Consider the following 20,114-nt stretch of genomic DNA (forward strand, 5'->3'; position numbering starts at 1 on the left):
CAAGGCGCTCTTTGCAGCCGGTCCCCCTACAACTCACGTCCCCCACCCCACCCCACCCCACACACCCCTCCTCCCCGCGGGTCTTTGCACACGACGCACCGGCTGCAGAGGCTTCACGAGCAGTAGCCGGCTGGGGATAAAGCGCAGCGGGTGCGAGACGCGGGAGGCAGCTGTTGAGACAGGAGGAGCGTCCTACTCGCACTGACCCACTCGCTGACCCACTCGGGATCCGGCCTGGGGGGGCCAGGGGCACGCACGCGCACGGCGAACTTCCCGAGTGGGACTTCTAGGGGGCAGGAGTGGGGCGCCGAGGGCGCATGGAGCCCACGGAGAAGCGGTACCTGTTGGACGTCAAACCTGGAGCCCGGTAAATCAGGAGCAGAGGCGCGCCCGGGGTGGGGGGAAGGACGCGCTCTCTCCACCTCTCCTCCTGCTGCATCTCATCCTGCCCCGTCCCGCCTCTTGGACCTCAGCTGACCTACAGCCACGGGTTTTCAGCTGGTGTCGGGTGTCAACGGTTAGGGGAGGTCTGCGCTGCACCATCCACAGGCACCCCCCGGCTTTTCCCGTGGGATCGGCGCGGGCCGCTCACTAAGAGACAAAGTGACAAAACGTCCAGAGGAGGTTGGGAAGAGAGTACGGGGCAGGTTCTGGAAGAGGTTGGAGAGAGTGAAGAAGAGAGAGAAGGAAGGGTGAGAGGGAGTGAGGGAGACAGAATGTAGATGCTACACCCTCCCCATCACCCCCACCCCCACCAAAGGATGAAGGGGAGGTGGTAGGAGCCCCACCCCCCCCATATGCACTCTGGCCTCCTCGCTTCGGTGCCTCTGTCTGCTCTGCCTTCAAGTCACCAGATGTCTGGGGGGGAGGGGGGAGAAGAAGGCTGGGGGAGAACAACTTGAACTGGCGGGCCCTTTCCCTTTCCGGTGGAGGTGGGGAGCAGCAGCGGCATCAGCCCCTGAGTGCTCTGTCTCCTGGGGCAGAACCCTGTTGACTCTGGAGAGGAAGGGCACCATGCTCCCCTATGTCCAGACCAAAGTAGGAAACAAGCCTGTTAGTCCTCTTCTCCCTATGCCTGCCTTCCTCACAATCATAGAATCCCGGAATTGTACATTTCAGTCCTGGCCTGACTCTCAAACAATACAGAATGTCAAAGTCCAAAGAGATTTTAGAGATCATCTGCCTCTGCCCCTCTGCCCCTGCCCCTGCCTCTGCCCACCTCTCTCTCATTTTACAAAGGAGTAAACTGAGGCCCAAGGGAGGGTATTGGACTTGGTTGCACAGGATTATCTAAATGGTGATAGCATAACAGACACCTGGATTCTGTTCCTTCCCCTCTCTGCCTTGACTTCCTTCTTTGGACTAGAGGATCTCTCTGTAAGGTCCTGTCCAGCACTGCTAGTTTGTGAGTCTGACCTTCTCTCCTCCCCACCATGCTGCTACCCTTGTACATATGGTCTTCCCACCCCACTTGGAATGTGAGCCCTTTAAAAACAGACTGTCTCTGCTTTACCACGTGAGTCCCTACCACTCTAACAATTGCTCATGCATTCATCCCTCCCAAGCACTGTGACCCCATAGGTGAGGCATCCTTGGGGATGGAATGGGACGGGGCCTTATTCTCTTCCCAGGTCATATTCTGGAACTCCTTGGCAGAATGGGGCCTGTCCAATTCCCTTGCCTGAGCCTGGTCTAGACCTGCAGGCCATTGGACTAGACTCACAGAGCAATCAGCACTGCCATGCCCAGCAGAGCCTCAGTGACCCCTATGACTATCAGAAGGAGAGGGCCCGGCGACAGTTGTATGTAGCGGCCACCATCTGCCTTGTCTTCATCATCGGAGAGGTTGTAGGTAAGGAACACAGGGGGCTTCCTGGGCAGATTCTGCCATCCGTGCTAAGGACAGAAAGCAGTGGGGAGAGGGCAGAATAACCCTAACCAGCAGACAGCCCATTACACTGGATTTCACTGGAGACCCACATTACCCAGCTAGGAAAGAAAGATAGAAGGGGCAGCTAGGTGGCACAGTGGATAGAGCACCAGCCCTGGAGTCAGGAGTACCTGAGTTCAAATCCTGCCTCAGACACTTAACACTTACTAGCTGTGTGACCCTGGGCAAGTCACTTAACCCCGAAAGAAAGAAAGAAAGAAAGAAAGAAAGAAAGAAAGAAAGAAAGAAAGAAAGAAAGAAAGAGGCAGCTAGGTGGCGCAGTCGATAAAGCACCCGCCCTAGATGATTCAGGAGGACCTGAGTTCAAAGTCGGCCTCAGACACTTGGCACTAGCTGTGTAACCATGGGCAAGTCACTTAACTTAACCCTCATTGCCCCGAAAAAAAAATACAAAAAAAAAAAAAGGAACATCAAGAAAGATAACAAGCTGCCCTCCCAAGTAGTGGGAAGGGAGGCACTCCCAATAGTCCCCACTAAGGTTCCCCTTTGACCCCTACTCCTGCAGGTGGTTACCTGGCCCACAGCTTGGCGGTCATGACAGATGCAGCCCACCTGCTCACCGACTTTGCCAGCATGCTCATCAGCCTCTTCTCTCTCTGGATGTCCTCCCGGCCAGCGACCAAGACCATGAACTTTGGCTGGCATCGAGCAGGTGGGGGACTGTTGAGTTGGGGCTTTAGCATTGGTCAGCCTATCCACCCCCCAGGCACTCCCTGTGGGCAGAACTTTGTGCCTAGGAGGGGGTAGAAATGGGACCCAGAGGAAGAAGAAATCATAGAGGCATAGTACAGTATCGTTAGAATAAGGAGCCTTAGAATATGGACTGTCAGAGCTGGGAGAGGTCTCGAAACAGAGAAGGTCAAAGGAGGAAGTCACCTTTAAAAAAAAAGAGAGAGAGAGAGAGAGAGAAAGAGAGCTGAGGCCTAGTAAGGGGTAGTGAATGACCTAGAGTCAAATAGCAGACTTCATCTTTACCCTCTGACAAGGAAGATGAACTCCCCCCACAGTGACAGACAAGACCAAATGAATTTCGAATTAACTGTGTGTTTCTGCATATTTGAAGGGAAGTATCAGAGCAGACTGTTCAAAGCTGGGCAAGGAAGTCACTCAGAGACTTAACATGTCCTGGATTTGGCCCCTTGGGGAGCTGTGTGCCCCTCCTCAGCTCTAGCTACCCTTCCTTATTGGATACATTCATTCGCCAGCTCTCACAGTGGATGGGACTCAGAGCATCAGTTTCCCCGTCTATCAAATGATGTCGGGTTGGACAAGAGAATAGCCAAGAACTCTCTGGCTCCAACGTTCTGTGTTCTAATTGTTCCCTACATTCGTGTTCTAACAGTCTAGATTTTGAAGTCCCTTTCAACTTTAAGGTTCTGTGTTCTAATCTAAGATGAGCATTTACCTTTAGTACTCTAAGTTTTGGGGGAGGGGGGGGTTGCAGGCAATGGGGGTTAAGTGACTTGCCTAGGGTCACACAGCTAGTATCAAGTATCTGAGGTCGAATTTGAACTCAGGTACTCCTGAGTCCAGGGCCAGTGCTTTAACCACTGTGCCATCTAGCTCTCACACTAGAGGCAGCTAGGTGGCGCAGTGGATAAAGCACTGGCCTTGGATTCATTCGGGAGGACCTAAGTTCAAATCCAGCCTCAGACACTTGGCACTTACTAGCTGTGTGACCCTGGGCAAGTCACGTAACCCTCATTGCCCTGCAAAAAAAAAAAAAAAAGAAAAAGAAAAAGAAAAAAAGAAAGAAATGAAAAAAGCTTTCATACTAACAATTTTATATTTTTTGTTGTACCATCCATAAGTAGTTCAAGGCGAAAAGGGCTCATTTCTGGTGTCTTATCTCGGCCAATGGGCCCCATTTTAAACTGTGTTCAGTGTCTTCACTCTGTTTTAAAGGAACCCATTCCTTACTCCCAACAGTCTGTTCATTAAAGAATTGATTGCTAGTGTTTGGGGTGGGTTTTGCTTTTCAGAGATCTTGGGAGCACTGCTGTCAGTGCTGTCCATCTGGGTGGTGACTGGGGTCCTCGTATACCTGGCTGTGCAGCGTCTGGTCTCTGGAGACTATGAGATTGAAGGTGGGGCTATGCTGATCACTTCAGGCTGTGCTGTGGCAGTGAATATCATGTAAGTCTGGGGTGTGCCACTCCACAACAACAACCCCCCACCCCCGCGAGATTTCTCAATCAGTCACCATTACTTGCTTCCCTGGGAGAAAGTTGATCACATGTTAAACTGACAAATTCCTCCCACTTTATGTGGGCTGGAGCTTTCTAGAAAAATAGACCTGGCCTTATTCGTGAACTCTGGACTTTCCATCCTGGACTGACTCTCACCTCCTTACCTTCTGCATCTAGTTCCTTTCTCATAGACCCCAGTTCATGGGGGCCTGGGGACACTGGAGAAGTCTACCTTTTTTAATTTTGGGGGTGGTGGTGAAGGAATTGGGGTTAAGTGACTTGCCCGGGGTCACACAGCTAATAAGTATCAAGTGTCTGAGGCTGGATTTGAACTCTGGTCCTCCTGACTCCAGGGCCATCTATTGTGCCACCTACCTGCCTGTAAGTGCACCCTTTGTTAAAGTGCAGAGAATACATTTCAGGTAGGACTTGCCTTCTCTAGCTCCACTCCATACTTCTAGCCAGCAGCCCTTTCCCAAAGGGCTATCCCTGAACACTTGACATGAAACCAGATAGCTAGTGGTCTTAGCCGACTCTGGGGTAGGAGAGCATCCTATCTGGGGTGATGGGATGTTATCACAGAAAAAGTCCTGGCTCTGAAGGCAGAAGACTGGACTTCCAACCCCACCTCTGCCACTTCTACCTGTGTGACGTTGGGAAAGGGCAACTAGGTGGTGCAGTGGATACAGCACTAGCCCTGGAGTCAAGAGGACCTGACTTCAAATCCAGCCTCAGACACTTGACACTAGGTATATGACCCTGGGCAATTCACTTAACCCTGATTGCCTCAAACATCCGGGGACATCTCCAGTCGCCCTGATGTATATCTCGCCAGTGGACCTCTCTCTAGAGGAGAAAATGAGGCTAGTGACTTTACACAGCCCTCTCTCAGTTAAATGCAATTCATTGCAAGTCATGACATCACTTCCCAATGTCATGGTCCTCTTTGATAATGAAGGACGAACAACCAGACTTTGGGCATATCATTCCACTTCCAAGAGCCTTACTTGTAGTTGCCTCAATTGTAAAACGAGGTGGTTGGGTTAGGTGGCCTTTGAGGCTCCTTCCATTTAGAGGTCTAGTCTGTTTTTTAGGCTATGGGGCAAGAATTGATTTTTTCTTAAAACTAATCCCGGACAGGTGGCACAGTAGATAGAGCACCAGCCCTGAAGTCAGGAGGACCTGAGTTCAAATCCGGTCTCATACACTTGAGACTTGACACTTAATAGCTGTGTAACCCAATGGATAGAGCACTGACCCTGGATTCAGGAGGACCTGAGTTCAAATCCGGCCTCAGATACTTAACACTTACTAGCTGTGTGATCCTGGGCAAGTCACTTAACCCTCATTGCCCCGCCCCCCCAAAATCTAATCCCAAATATTAATAATAATAATAGTTCACATTTATATAGAGCTTTAAGGTTTACAAAGCTCTTTACATATATCTTACTTGATCTGAGCTGGGTTATATAAAACTAGTCTCATTCATGCATTCATTCATTCAACAAACATTAATCAATATCTGCTGTGCTGAGGGAGAAAGCACTTCTTCCATAAGGAATGACCCTTGCCCTCATGGAAGGAAGCAGAAAGAAACAGAGACTGAGACTCAGGAGATTTGGGTTCCAGATGCAGTTCTGCCACTAACTCAATTGTGACCTTGCTCAAATAATTTCCCCCAGTGTTGCCTCAGTTTCCTCCTCCATAAAATGAATAGATTGGTCTGGGTGGTTTTCTAAGGCCTCTTCCAGCTGGATGATCATGGGGAGAGAGGGCTGGACTTAGAGTTAGGGAAACTGAGTTCAAATCCTGCTTCGGACACTTACTCAGCTGTGTGACCTTGGGTAAGTCAATGGAGATCATAATAGCAGCCAGCTCTCAGGGTGGTTATGAGGTTGGAATGAGATAATCTATGGAAAGTTCTTTGCAGATCTTTTTTTTTTTTCAGGGCAACGAGGGTTAAGTGACTTGCCCAGAGTCATACAGCTAGTATCGCGTGTCTGAGGCTGGATTTGAACTCAGGTCCTCCTGAATCCAGGGCCAATGCTTTATCCACTGAGCCACCTAACTGCCCTTTGCAGATCTTAAAGCTCTAAATAAATGCTAGCTATTTATTATTATTCCCGCTCTAAGGTTTTACGATTGATTCTATGAAAACTATGATTCAACAATTCAATGTTGATTAAGCATCCACAAAGAGAAAAAACAGTCCCTGCCCTGAAACAGGGTCTGATTCTCTCTGACTGTCCCTGACTCTGTCTCTCGATGTCTCTCCCTCTGTTGCTGTCTCTCTTCCTCTCCATTTCCAACCCCCTCTATTCTCTTCCCTCTCTCCCCTCTTCTTTCCCCCTTCTCCTTTCTCCTTGAGCCCTTCTCCCCTCTCCCCTTCCTTTTCTCTTCCTTTCCTCCCCCCTTCCCCTCTCTCTCTTTCTCTATTCTTTTTAAACTGGATACATTTTGCTATTTCCTAACCAGTATCCAAAGACCACACTCTCCTCACACCCCCCAGTAGAGCACATTCCCTCTGAAGAGTTAAGCAGTACATCCTGATTGCAACTGCTAGTATATGTCACTTTTCACTTTTATGGTTTACTGCTTGTTAACAGAAAGGAAGTTATGTGTCTAACTTTAATGATATTGTGCCAACATTGCTCTTTGTAGCTGCCCTGAGTTCAGCTGTGTTTCAAAGCTGTCTTTATTGACATTGTTGGAGCCATTGTATATCCTGGTCTTCTGGCTCTTTCTTCCCTTGACATCACTTCATACAAGTCTTCCTATGTTTTTCTGAATTCCTCATATTCCTCCTTCTTTATAGTGTGATTATATTCCCCATAATCCTCATCCACCACAATTTGTTCCAGCTGTTCCCCAACTGCTAGAACCATATTTTGTTTGTAGGTTTTTGTTATCCCAAATGATGCTTCTCCTGGTCATTACTTCCTTGGGGGTGGAAGGGGATGGAATCCAGTCCCAGGAAAGGGTATTCTGGGTCAAAGAATATGAACAATTCAGCAACTCTCCTTGTGTAATTTCAAATTGTTTTCTGGGATGATTAAATCAGTTCACAGTTCTAATGACTGAGCAAACATGACCATCTTTCCTCTGCCCCATAACATCTACCTTTTCCTATTTTATTTGTACTGGTCAAATTCTAGAATTCTTTGATTCTAGGATTCCCTGAAAGTGAAATTCCTGGTGGGAGAGCAAGGGATTGTGGGGGCAGTGAGCTTGGTGCCTTCTTTGTTGCTACCAACCTATTGAATTAATTGGCTCTCCAGATCTAGTTTGATACAGGCTGCGCTGAGGATGGTCACTTCATTGGGCTTCGAGCCAGGACCCCCTAAAGTTCCCATCCTACCTTTCCCAGAGGTTCCTGCAGAATTTAAGGGGTCACAGGGGGCAGCTAGGTGGTGCAGTGGATAAAGCACTGGCCCTAGATTCAGGAGGACCTGAGTTCAAATCCGGCCTCAGACACTTGACACTTACTAGCTGTGTGACCCTGGGCAAGTCACTTAACCCTCACTGCCCCACAAAAAAAAAAATTAATTAAAAAAAACCATACTCAACCAAGAAAATAAATGAATGAATGAATAAATAAATAGACAGACAGACAAATAAATAAATGGATGAATAAAATAAATAAGTGGACAGACAAATGAAAAGCATTTAGGGGATCACAAGACAATTCTGAAGATAGAGAGACTAACACTGGTGCCCAGACCTCTGCCTGATGCTCTCTTTTCTTTCCTAGAATGGGGTTCACTCTTCACCAGTCTGGCCATGGCCATGGGCACAGCCATGGACACAATCATGGGAGCAGTTCAAAGCAGGAGGAGCAGAACCCCAGTGTCCGAGCAGCCTTTATCCATGTGGTTGGGGATCTGCTTCAGAGCCTGGGTGTCCTAGTGGCCGCCTACATCCTCTACTATAAGGTAAGGGGATTATTAGCTCAGCATAGGAACCGATGCCTTGTCTGAGCTCCAGCTAAAAGATGTGGGCCCAAGCTTCCCTGAAATCCATCTACCACTTAACTAGCTGTGAGCTTAACCAAGTTCCTTTTAGGCTTTCTGGGTAGTTTCCTCTTCTGTAAAATGAAGACAACAATACTTCCCTATCTTCCTCTTAGGGATGTGGGTAGGCCAGACCAAGTGAAATAGATAGTGGGCAGGGAAAAGCCTTGGAAGATTTGCCTTTCTTCAGGAGTAAGGCTTCCAGAAGACCTGGTGGGTAGTGGGTCTCCCAGTACAATGCCTTTTCTCAGCTCCAGAAACTTAGGAGCTAAGACCCTGCCCTGAGGGAGGCCACTGACTTTTTTTTCTTTTTTTTTGTGGGGTAATGAGGGTTAAGTGACTTGCCCAGGGTCACACAGCTAGTGTCAAGTGTCTGAGGCCAGATTTGAACTCAGGCCCTGGATTCAGGAGGATCTGAGTTCAAACCCAGCCTCAGACACTTGACACTTGCTAGCTGTGTGACCCTGGGCAAGTCACTCAACCCCAATGGCCTCACCAAAAAACATTTTTTTTAATGCGTTGACACTAAGTTTGCAGAGCTTCAGAAGATTTCATTATCTCTGTCTTGCAGAATTCCAATCTTCCTTTAAGGCTTAGCTCAGTTAAAAGCTCATCTGTGAAGCCTCCTCTGTTTCTCATTGTAGCATAATGAACAGAGTGGCAGACTTAGACAGAGTAAAACTTGGATTCCAATCTTGTCTTGGATAATTATTAGCTGTGTGACCCTGGGCAAGTCACCTAACCTTTTTGAGCCTCAGTTTCCTCATTTGTAAAATGGGCATAATACCAACATTAAATAATCTCACAAGGTTGTGGTGAGTCTTAGATGATGTGTTTTTGTTTGTTTCTTTGTTTGTTTTGTGGGACAATGAGGGTTAAGTGACTTGCCCAGGGTCACACAACTAGTGTGAAGTGTCTAAGGCTGGATTTGAACTCAGGTCCTCCTGAAATCAGGGCTGGTGCTTTATCCACAGCACCACCTAGATGCCCCCTTAGATGATGTTTTTAAAGTGCTTTGCAAACTTTAAAGTACTCTATAAATTGGCAATCACTATTAATAATTTCCCTCCATTTGTTTTCCAAGAGCATTTTTTTGTTTTTGAGTCATTTTTAGTAATGTCCCACTCTTCAAGACCCCATTTAAGGTTTTCTTGACAAAGATATCAGAGTGGTTTGCTTTTTTCCTTCTCTAGCTCATTTTACAGATAAGGAAACTGAGGCAAATGGTGTTAAGTGACTTGACCAGGGTCACACAGCTGGGAAGTATCTGAGAACCATTTTGAACTCTGGAAGATGAAGTCTTCCTGACTCCAGGCCTGATACTCTCCATCCACTGTGCTACCTAGCTGAGAACTTTAGATCTCTTCTTTATCCCATGAATCTCTACCTTTTATTGTATTTACCTGTGACTAGGTCATATTCTCTATTATCCAGCAGAAGATAATCACATTGAAGGAAAGGACTGTTTCCCCAGTGCTCAGCACAGTCTTACATATAGTAAGAAGCAAGCATTTGTTGAGGTGAACTGAAGAAAGCAGGACCCAGAGAGGCCAGAAGTGGCCACCCCAAGGTCATAATACTAGTAAATAGTAGAGCCAGGATTTGAATTCTGGTTTCCTAACTCTTAATCCCAAGGTCTTTCCCTTTTCTTCAATCTTTACTGACATTTCTGTGCCAACTACCTTTTTCCCCCGTCAAAGTCATTTCCTCAGAGTCTGTGGCCCCAAATGGTGGCAGTGTGGTATAGTAGGTAGGTCTGCAGTTCACATGCCATCTCTGACCCTATAAATAAGTCCTAGGAAAGTGCTTGAAAAATAATAATCAAGTTGGTTCAACAAGCAGTTTTAAAGTCTGCTGAGTGGGACAGCTAGGTGGTGCAGTGGATAGAGCACCGGCCCTGGAGTCAGGAGTACCAGAGTTCAAATCCAGCCTCAGACACTTAACACTTACTAGCTGTGTGACTCTGGGCAAGTCACTTAACCCCAATTGCCTCACCAAAAAAAAAAAAAAAAGTCTGCTGAGTGCCAGGCACTGTCTGAGGTGCTGGTGATAGAAAGACAAAAACAAAACCTTCCCTGCCCTCAAGAAGCTTACATTCTATCAGAGAGGGACAACATATGTAAGCATATATACACATGTATGTAACAAATATATATGGAAGCATATGCAATATATATTATATATGTACACATGTGTGTATATATAACAAATTAATGGGGGGCAGGGGAGTGGGTAGGGCCTCATGGCTGTATGGGATCAGGAAGGCTTCGTGTGGAAGGTGGCATGACTTGTCCAGGGTCACATAGCTAAAACAAATGTCAAAGATGAGATTTGAACCTAAGACTAACTGACTAATCCTAGTATTCTTGTTTCTTCCACCACACTGCCTTCTAGGGGAACATACATACTCTGAGGAAGTGATCTCAAAGAAACAAAGGCATATTTGGCATTGAAATGTTCATGAACAGTGTGGGGGAGGGGAAAGAGCCCCGAGTTAGGAATGAGGGAGCCTGGGTTTGAGTCCTGCCAACCAGTATTCCCTGATACCAGTGAAGTCATGGATTCTTCAGATATTCCTATAGATGTGTCCCAGAGCAGAAAAAGGTGTGAATGGCTCCATATCTCTTTTATTATGTGTGCAAGATTGCTGTTCCAGAGCTTGTACTCATTCACTCTGGCCCTGGCCTGACCAATACTGACTATGTCTACTTATTCATTCATTCATTTACTCATTTGTTTATTTATTTGCGGATTCAGTGAGAAGGGCCAGTGTTTGGGAATCAAAATTGGGAATGGGCTCCTCATAGAACTGTGGGACCTCAGACTTGAGAGGGACCTCAGAGATCAGCTAGGCCAATCTACACCACAGCAGGACTCCCCTTTCTAATATAATGGACAAGTGATTACCCAGCCCCTTCTTCCAGTGATGGGGAATATTTCCTCAGGCAGGCCCTTCCCTTTGTGGGCAGTTTGAATTGATAGAAAGTTTCCCCATTAACAGAAGCTGAAATTTGTGCCCTAGAGCATCCCTGACCCCACCTAGCTCCCCTGGGTGGCATCGTGCTGTTGTGGAAAGAATGCTGGTCCTGGGGTCAGGAGACCTAGGTTCAAAAGGTAGCTTGACCAGAAGACTTCAGTTCAAATTCTACTTTAGACAGTTATTAGCTTGTAACTATGGACAATTCACTTGATTTCTCTGAATTTTAATGTCCTTACCCTAATAAGAACATAGGTTTAGAGCTGAAAGGGCCTCAGGTACCATCTGATCCAATGCCCTGATTTTGTAGATGAAGAAACTGAGACCCAGAGAAATTAAATAACTTGATTAAATTTGTTTGTTTGTTTGTTTTTATTCTTTTTCTTTTTTTTTACAGGGCAGTGAGGGTTAAGTGACTTGCCCAGGGTCACACAGCTAGTAAGTGTCAAGTGTCTGAAGCTGGATTTGAACTCAGGTCCTCCTGAATCCAGGGCCGGTGCTTCATCCACTGCGATACCCAGCTGCCCCCTACAAAGTGCTTTAAAAAACAAACAGGGGCAACTAGGTGGCGCAGTGGATGAAGCACCGGCCCTGGATTCAGGAGGACCTGAGTTCAAATCCAGCCTCAGACACTTGACACTTACTAGCTGTGTGACCCTCAGCAAGTCACTTAATCCTCATTGCCCCGCAAAAATTAAAAATAAATAAATAAAAGCACTTCGTATAATGGCTGGTACATAGTAGGTGCTAGATAAATGCTTATGCTCTTCCTTCCTCCTTCCCCTTGTCCATGGTCACATAGCTAAGAAGTAGAAAAAACCATTGTTTGAAGCCACATTCTTTGACTCTGGGTTCTTCTGTCTGACCACTGGATCGTTCTCTCTGTTCTACCCATTAAATGTGGAAATTCTCCAGAGCTCTTTCCTAGAAACCCCGCCCACCACCACACTTTTTCTCTCTACATACTCTTGGTGATCTATCAGCCCTAGGGTTCAATAATCATATCTTATGTAAATGATTCCTGGATCTTTCATCCCTAAATGCCCCAAGGGCATTTTATACCCAGTAGAATAGAATTCTTTATCTCTCTGTCAATCTTCCCACCCTCCAGCCAGGAGTTATCTAGTTCCATGACCATTCCTTCTCAGTCAACCCACACATCTAATCAGTTGCCAAAACTTGACATTTCGACTTCCTTAGCATCTCTTAGATAAGTCCCCTACTCTGAACTCCCACTGCTACCACCCTGCAGACTAATAATAACAATAACAGGGGGCAGCTAGGTGGCGTAGTGGATAGAGCCCTGGCCCTGGATTCAGGAGTACCTGAGTTCAAATCTGGCCTCAGACACTTAACACTTACTAGCTGTGTGACCCTGGGCAAGTCACTTAACCCCAATTGCCTCACCAAAACAAACAAACAAACAAAAACAATAATAATAATAATGAACATTTATAGAGTGCTATGTGCCAGGTACTGTGCTAAGCACTTTACAATTATTATCTCATTTGATTAAAAAAAAAAGACAGTATTATCTCATTTGATCCTCACAACTCTGGGAGGTAGGGCTATTGTAGTTGTTGTTTAGTCATTTCCAATCATATCTGACTCTTTGTGACCTCATTTGGGGTTTTCTTGGCAAAGATAGTGGAGCAGGAAACTGAGGCAAAAAGGGTTGAGTGACTTGTCCAGGGTTACACAGCTAGTAACTGTGGCCAGATTTAAACTCAGGAAGATGAGTCTTCCTGACTCTAGGCCAGGCACTCTACTGTACCCTTATCTCCTTCCACATGGACTACTGAAATAGCCTCGCCATTGGTCTCCCAACCCCCAGTCTTTCCCTGCTCCAGCCCATTCCCCACAGTGCTACCAAAATGATTTTCCTCAAGTATAGATCTGACCATGTCAGTCCAACTCTCCACTCCCACAGTAAACGCCAATGGATTCCTGTTACCTCTAGTATCAGAAATAAAAATCCTGTCTGGCCTTTAAAGTTCTTTGTTACCCGACTATCCTACCTTTTTAACCTCCTCACGCCTTAGTCCTATCTTTAACATCTAGCCACAGTGACCCAGTCACGGTACCTTGCAGATGATGCCTCATATCCTGCCTCTATCTCTCTGTACTAGCTGTCCTCCGTGCCTGAAATTCTCTCTCTTTTTTTTTATCTGTTTTGTTTTGTTTGTGGGGCAATGAGGGTTAAGCGACTTGCCCAGGGTCACACAGCTAGTAAGTATCAAGTGTCTGAGGTAGGATTTGAACTCAGCTCCTCCTGAATCCAGGGCTGATGCTTTATGCACTGTGCCACCTAGCTGCCCCCCTGAAATTCTCTTCATCTTCATCTCTACCTCCTGGCTTCCCTGTTCCTGCAAGTCCCAGCTAAAATCCCTCCTTCTGCAAACAACCTTTGCCAATCCGTCCTACTGCTAGTAACTTCCCTAGCTCAGTCATCTCCAATTGCCCATCTGTAGCTTGTTTTGTGCAGAGTTATTTGCACGTTGTCTCCCCTGCTGGACTGTGAGCTTCTGGGGGGTAGGAACTGTCTTTTGTCTCTTCCTGGTGCTTGCACAATGGCTGGCGCATAATAAGCTGGTAATAAATGCTTGTTTACTTGACTTAACTTTCCGGGTCTCACCCACTTGCACGTGTCCTAATGGTGTCCGTGAACTTTTTTTTCTTTTAATTTGGATAGCTGTACTTCAGTATAGTTGTTTTCCTTTGGAATTCTATGGATTTTATTTTGACTTAGAGGAATTCAAAGGGTCCATGACACCCTCAAAAAAGGCTGACCCTCCAGCTCTGAGGTAACTCTGTATCTACTTTGTATATAACTTGTATTTATACCTATATGTGTCCATGTTTTCTCTCCAATAGACTATAACCTCCTTGAGGGCAGGGACTCATTTTGTTCTTTTTTTGTATCCCCATCATTTAGCCCAGTGCAGGGCACAAAGTAGGCACTTAATAAATTCTTGTTGGGGCAGCTAGGTGTCGCAGTGGATAGAGCACTGGCCCTGGATTCAGGAAGACCAGAGTTCAATTCCAGCCTCAGACATTTGACACTTACTAGCTGTGTGACCTTTGGCAAGTCACTTAACCCTCATTGCCCCGCAAAAATAAATAAATAAATAAATAAATAATAAATGCTTGTTGACTGAGTGACACCATGTCGGGTGTCTGACTATAAGTCTGGAGCCCTTACACCAGATTTGGAGTCTACTACCACCTTAGGCTGCCTCCTCAAAAGAATCTGACCCCTACCTGAGAGCAAACCTTCAAAGGAAAGAAGGAAAGAAATAAGCATGTATTAAGCAACTACTGTGTGCCACTTGTTTCATGAATTCTATCTTATTTGATCTTAACAACAACCCTAGGAGGCAGGTACTGTTGTTATCCCCATTTTATGGGGGAGGAGACTGAGGCAGGTAAAGATTAAGTGATTTGCCCAAGGTCACACAACTAGTCTCTCCATTTTACAGATGAAGAAACCGAGGGAGACAAAAATTAAGTGACTTGCCCAAGGTCACACAGCTAGTATCCCCACTTTATAGAAGAGGAAACTGAGGCAGGTAATGGTTAAGTGATGCGCCTGAGGTCACACTAGTATCCCCATTTTACCAATGAGCAAACTGAAACAGGTAAAGGTTAAATGACTTGCCTAGTTAGTGTCTGAGACTTGCTCTGAATACACAACTTCCTGACTACAGACTTAGTTTCTCATCCATTATGAGCCACCTGGAAGCCTGGATCTCGACATAGATTAGTGCTGCCTCCAGCCAGCTCTTTCTCCTCACAGGGCCTGCTTCCTAGGCTTGTCTCTATAAAACGTACTTTGATAGCCTTAACGTGCTATAAAACTGTCAGGGGGCAGCTAGGTGGCGCAGTGGATACAGCACCGGCCCTGGAGTCAGGAGTACCTGAGTTTAAATCCGGCCTCAGACACTTAACACTTACTAGCTGTGTGACCCTGGGCAAGTCACTTAACCCCAATTGCCTCACTAAAAAAAAACAAAACAAAACTGTCGGAGTATTATTCTTATTCCCAGTTCAACCCCCCAAGGGGAGGGAGGCAGAACTCAGCTCCTTTCTCTTCCAGGTGACATCCTTTCAAATGCTTGGAAACAGGTGGGGATAGGAGGGCAAAAGCGGGCCCTGAGCCCTTTCTTCTCCAGGCCAGAGGTGGTCAGTCACTCACCTGGCCATAGTGAGCCAGGACCTGGGTGAGGCAGTTGGGAAGGTGCCCCAGTTCAAAGTGGCCCCTCAGTGGCAGGGAGGGCTGGCTTATGGACTGAAGGAATTGGGGCTGGTGGACGAAGAATTTATTTACGAGGCTAGTTGAGGGTGAACCCTTTGCTAGACTCAGCTACTGCCTAACGGTTAGGTGCTGGATCAAGAGTCAGGAGAACTGGGTTCCAATGTGATCTTCAGTATTCTCTGTGTGACTGTGGACAAGTCCCTCCTCTTCCCCAGGCCTCAGTTTCCCCATCTGTAAAGTGAGGAGGTTGGGCTGGACAGCCACTGAAGGCCCTTCTAAATCCATTGTCTTTTTTTCTCCCAACCAGCCTGAGTACAAGTACGTGGACCCCATCTGCACCTTCCTCTTCTCCATCTTAGTGCTGATCACTACTCTAACCATCTTGAGGGATGTGGTTCTCGTTCTGATGGAAGGTAACCTCCTTTACCCTCCCCCCAAGAGTGGGGCCCCTTGAGTCACAACTCACAGGCTTTGAGCAAGAGTCCTTTCCCATGGGGTGCCCCTGGCTGGCAGTGCAGACATCCCCTGATGCCTGCCATTATTTAAGGAGATTTCTTGTTGTTCTGATCTTGTAGACCATGGCAGACCAATACTGCCCATGGGATTTTCTTGGCAAAGATACTGGAACGGTTTGCCATTGCCTTCTCCAGTGAATTAAGGCAAACAGAGATTAAGTGACTCGCCCAGGGTCACACAACTAATGAGTGTCTGAGGTAGGATTTGAATTCAGGTCTTCCCAACTCTGGGCCCAGCACTCTATCCACTGAGCCACTTGGCTACCATATGGAGGCTCAGCTTTGCCACAAATTCACTGTGCGACTTGGGGTGTGTGACTTTGGTATGGGCTTCAGCTGCCTTATCTATATTTGAGAAGATAGAACTTTGCCATCCACAAGGTTCCTCCCAGCTCTGATATCGTGTTCTGTGAGTTCTTCCCCCTGTTCACATTCACCCAGAAAGAAAGGGTTCTCAGCTAAGGGCCAGTGGGTGTCAGAGCTTCCTATTTTTTTGTGAGCTGGGCTTGAGGGGTAAGGAGGGGTTGGGCCTTGGCTGGGCTCACCTGGAAGGCCCTGACTCTGTCCTTTTCCTAAGCCCCAAGCTCCAAGCCCCAAGCCCCAAGCCCCACCCCAGCTCTGTCAAGCACCAGCCAGCAAGGGCAATTCCTGGAACTAGAAATATCTTTCCCTTCTGCCCCCCGCCCCCATTGTGCTGTTTTCTTCCCTGCCAATAGAAGACTTCCTCCCCTACTCTAAACTATTGGCAGGGTGGGGCCACTTGTCAGGTTAGCTTCAGAAATGCTCCCCAGGACTTCCCTTGTCTCTACCTTCCCCCAAGAAGAGGGTTTCACTTTCAGATGGGCAAACAGACCACACAGCAAGTCACAGGCAAAATCAAGGAACAGAAGCTGGGGCTCTCTCAATGCCCAGCGCCCTCCCCACTATGTTACAGGTGAAGGGGGCAGCTAGGTGGAGCAGTGGATAAAGCACCGGCTCTGGATTCAGGAGGACCTGAGTTCAAATCTGGCCTCAGACACTTGACATTTACTAGCTATGTGACCCTGGGCAAGTCACTTAACCCTCATTGCCCTGAAAAAACAAACAAACAAAAAACACTTGTTTAAGTTACAGGTGACATACCACCCACACACACTCCTTACCATTGGGTCCCAGACATCAAGCTGCTTTCCCAGAGATGGGAATGGATTGCCTGTAAAGCAATTTTGTTTGTTTTGTTTTGTTTTTTGTTTTTTTTAGTGAGGCATTTGGGGTTAAGTGACTTGCCCAGGGTCACACAGCTAGTAAGTATCAAGTGTCTGAGGCTGGATTTGTTTCTTTTTAGTTTTTTTGTTTTTGTTTTTGTTTTTAGTGAGGCAATTGGGGTTAAGAGATTTGCCCAGGGTCACACAGCTAGAAAGTGTTAAGTGTCTGAGGCCAGATTTGAATTCAGGTACTCTTGACTCCAGGGCTAGTGCTCTATCCACTGTGCCACCTAGCTGCCCCGAAGCAATTTTGTTTGAACAAAGTTAATTGACAAGCAGTGAAAAATAACAGAAAGGACTATCTTGACTTGATGTGTTACTTTAAGCAAATCAGTTCAGTTGTTTTCAGTCATGTCTGTCTCTTCATGACTCAATTTGGGGTTTTCTTGGTAAGATACTGGAGTGGTTAGCCATTTGCATCTCCACTTGATAGATGAGGAAACTGAGGCAAAGGTGAAGTGACTTGCCCAGGGTCACACAGCTAGTGTCAAGTATCTGAGGCTGGATTTGAACTCAGATCCTCCTGAATCCAAGGCTGGTGCTTTATCCACTGCACCACCTAGCTGCCCCCCCCAAGTTCATTTTATGGACGAGGAAACTGAGGCAAAGAGGGTGAAGTGACTTGCCCAGGGTCACACAGCTAGTAAGTGTCTGAGGCTGGATTTAAACTCAGGTCTTCCTGATTCCAGGCCTGATGCTATATTTGCACCTAGATTCTACATATTTAAGATGGGGAGAGGGATTTAGCCTCAGTGGTCTCCAAGTGCTCTTCTAGCTGTATGTGAGATCCGGTCCAGAAGCAGTCTTGAGCTCTGCTCCCAGGGCTATTATACTGTAACCACTGGAATCTCCGTCCTTGTCACACAGACATAGACTCTCTCAACTTTGACCAGAGAGCTAGGTGGGAAGGATGAATTCTCAGACCTGCCAGGTCCTCCTCCCTGGGGTTGGGAACCCCTTTCCAGGAGGCTGGTAGGGGTTGGGGTGCCAGAGGAATAAGTCTCCTCCCCTTTCCCCCCATCATCCTCAGCAACCCCCAAGGGGGTGGATTTCACCGCTGTCCGAGACCTGCTGCTTTCCGTGGAAGGCGTGGAGGGCCTGCACAGCCTGCATATCTGGGCTCTGACCCCAGCCCAGCCGGTGCTCTCTGTCCACATCGCCATTGGTGAGAAGCCTCCTAGCCAGGCCAGGGCTGTTCGTGCCATGACTCAGGCTTGGGGAAGATGGGGGTGGCAGTGATGGTTGGGACAGAGTTTGGGATCCAACTGGCGATAGTCCTGGAGATGGGGGCGGGGCCAGAGGCTGGCAACCAGGGCCAGAGAAGGCCCCCAGAAGAGGCCTGGAAACCTATGCCTGGTACCAGGATGAAAACAATGGCAGGAGCCAGCATTGGAGTCAGGGGCCAGACTGCGATCAGGGATGGGGTTAGGGCCTCATGGACGTGGCCACAAGGGGGCGTAGTTGGGGGGAGTTCAGACAAGAGCACCTCGCTCCGCTGCTGAAGGAGAGAAAATGACCCACCTTCCCTCCACCCTTCCATGCCTCCCCAGCCCAGGAGGCAGATGCCCAAGCTGTGCTGAAAGAGGCCAGAACCCGGCTCCAGGGGATGTTCCATTTCCATACCACCACCATCCAGATAGAGGATTATTCCGAGGACATGAGAGACTGTCAGGAATGCCAAGGTCCCTCCGACTGAGCCTCCTCCCTCTCCTGAGCTGCTGTCTCTCCCAGAGCCACCTGGAATCTCAGTGAAGTGTGTGGGACTGGGGGTGGGGGAGAAGAGAGCAAGGTAGTTTGTGTGTTTCTCAGACCCCCAGGGCCTCTCCCCAGGACTCAGCCTATTCCCATGTTCCTTTTTTATATGTAAATTCAGGCACGTCCTGGACCCTCACCCTTTTGTGGGGGCCCTTGGACCGTACTGGATTTATTGCCTGAGCTGAGATGAGCTGAGCCAGCCCCTCACTCAGGACCCCCTCTGCCAACAGCACTCCTGGTTGGCTCCCCCTGGCCCACTGTAAGTACCCGGATAGGACTCTGGATAATTTATAATATATGATGACTTCTTTCTTCCCCTGAATGATGCTCCAGGCTCTTTATGTGGTCAGATAGGGCAAGGTGAAGGAAGATACCTGCCCCATTACACATGCTGATGACCCTTTTCCTAAGACTGTTCCCCCAGGCTGGCTTGGAGGTACCTCTCCTGGGAAAAGAGGGAGAATTAGGCTGTTCCTAGAATTAGAGTTGAGGCTCTACTACCAACGGTTTAACTTTGAACTTGGCCCTAAGGGCTGGTACTGAGGCTGAGATGGGGAAAGAGGGAAGGGACTTGCCCCCAGCCTCTCCCACCTTCTTGTTGCTGGCTCCAGGGGGTATCTTATAACTTTCTGTCCTGGCACATTCCCACAATCCTGTTTGTTTTTCCTCACTGTCAAAAGACAAATTATATTTAAGAAAGACCTAATAGGGAAGGATGGGCTTAGAGGAGCCTGGAGGGGTAGATGCCGAGGCCCAGACTGGGAGCACCAGGTCAGAACTTTCGGATTTCTGTGCCTCTTAGGGCATCTCAAGAAGTAGCCTCAGTTTCCCCAGCTATAGGCCCTTTCATTGAATTAGCATTTTCAATCTGGAGACCATATCAGAGACCAGGTCATCTGACCTTCCAATTGACAGGACCCAGAGCTAGGAGGTGGCATTCTCAAAGTTACCTGGTATATGTGGGTTCTGAGACCTAGAGCTAGAAGGCACCTCAGAGGCCATCTAGTCTAGACCCATTTTACAGGTGAGGAAACTAGGGGCCAGAGAAATGACTTGCCCAGAGCCACACAAGCAGCAAGCATCAGAGGCAGATTTTGAACCCAGGTCTTCTGACTTCAGAGTCAGCTGTGTGCCCTGTCCAAGGGCAGAGCTGGGACTCCATTAAGAGGCCACTTCCTGGGCAGCTAGGTGGCACAGTGGATAAAGCACCGGCCCTGG

The 20,114-nt window shown here is 47.6% G+C and overlaps 1 protein-coding gene across 2 annotated transcripts; it reads left to right on the plus strand.

Moving 5' to 3' along the window:
• The first annotated feature begins 115 nt into the window (after window positions 1-115).
• On the plus strand, window positions 116-20,112 carry SLC30A2 (solute carrier family 30 member 2). 2 transcript variants are annotated; one of them, XM_043995287.1, is made up of 8 exons: window positions 116-367; window positions 1,632-1,852; window positions 2,457-2,603; window positions 3,934-4,087; window positions 7,892-8,072; window positions 15,690-15,795; window positions 18,172-18,306; window positions 18,692-20,112. In XM_043995287.1, the coding sequence occupies exons 1-8, from the start codon at window positions 318-320 to the stop codon at window positions 18,835-18,837; spliced, it is 1,140 nt and encodes a 379-aa protein (XP_043851222.1). In that variant the 5' UTR covers window positions 116-317; the 3' UTR covers window positions 18,838-20,112. The 2 variants fall into 2 exon arrangements, with proteins under 2 accessions (XP_043851222.1, XP_043851223.1); XM_043995288.1 differs by lacking the exon at window positions 2,457-2,603.
• The last annotated feature ends 2 nt before the right edge of the window (window positions 20,113-20,114 follow it).

The sequence above is a fragment of the Dromiciops gliroides genome, chromosome 3 (assembly GCF_019393635.1).
Source record: "Dromiciops gliroides isolate mDroGli1 chromosome 3, mDroGli1.pri, whole genome shotgun sequence".
Classification (NCBI taxonomy): domain Eukaryota; kingdom Metazoa; phylum Chordata; class Mammalia; order Microbiotheria; family Microbiotheriidae; genus Dromiciops; species Dromiciops gliroides.

What these genes read in the sequence shown, in the direction of transcription:
- SLC30A2 (XM_043995287.1), top strand. Translation starts at nt 318, where the DNA reads ATGGAGCCCACGGAGAAGCGGTACCTGTTGGACGTCAAACCTGGAGCC. An exon ending in CATCATCGGAGAGGTTGTAG is followed by an intron (nt 1,853 to 2,456) that starts GTAAGGAACACA and finishes CTACTCCTGCAG; the next exon opens with GTGGTTACCTGGCCCACAGC. An exon ending in CTCTGTCCACATCGCCATTG is followed by an intron (nt 18,307 to 18,691) that starts GTGAGAAGCCTC and finishes ATGCCTCCCCAG; the next exon opens with CCCAGGAGGCAGATGCCCAA.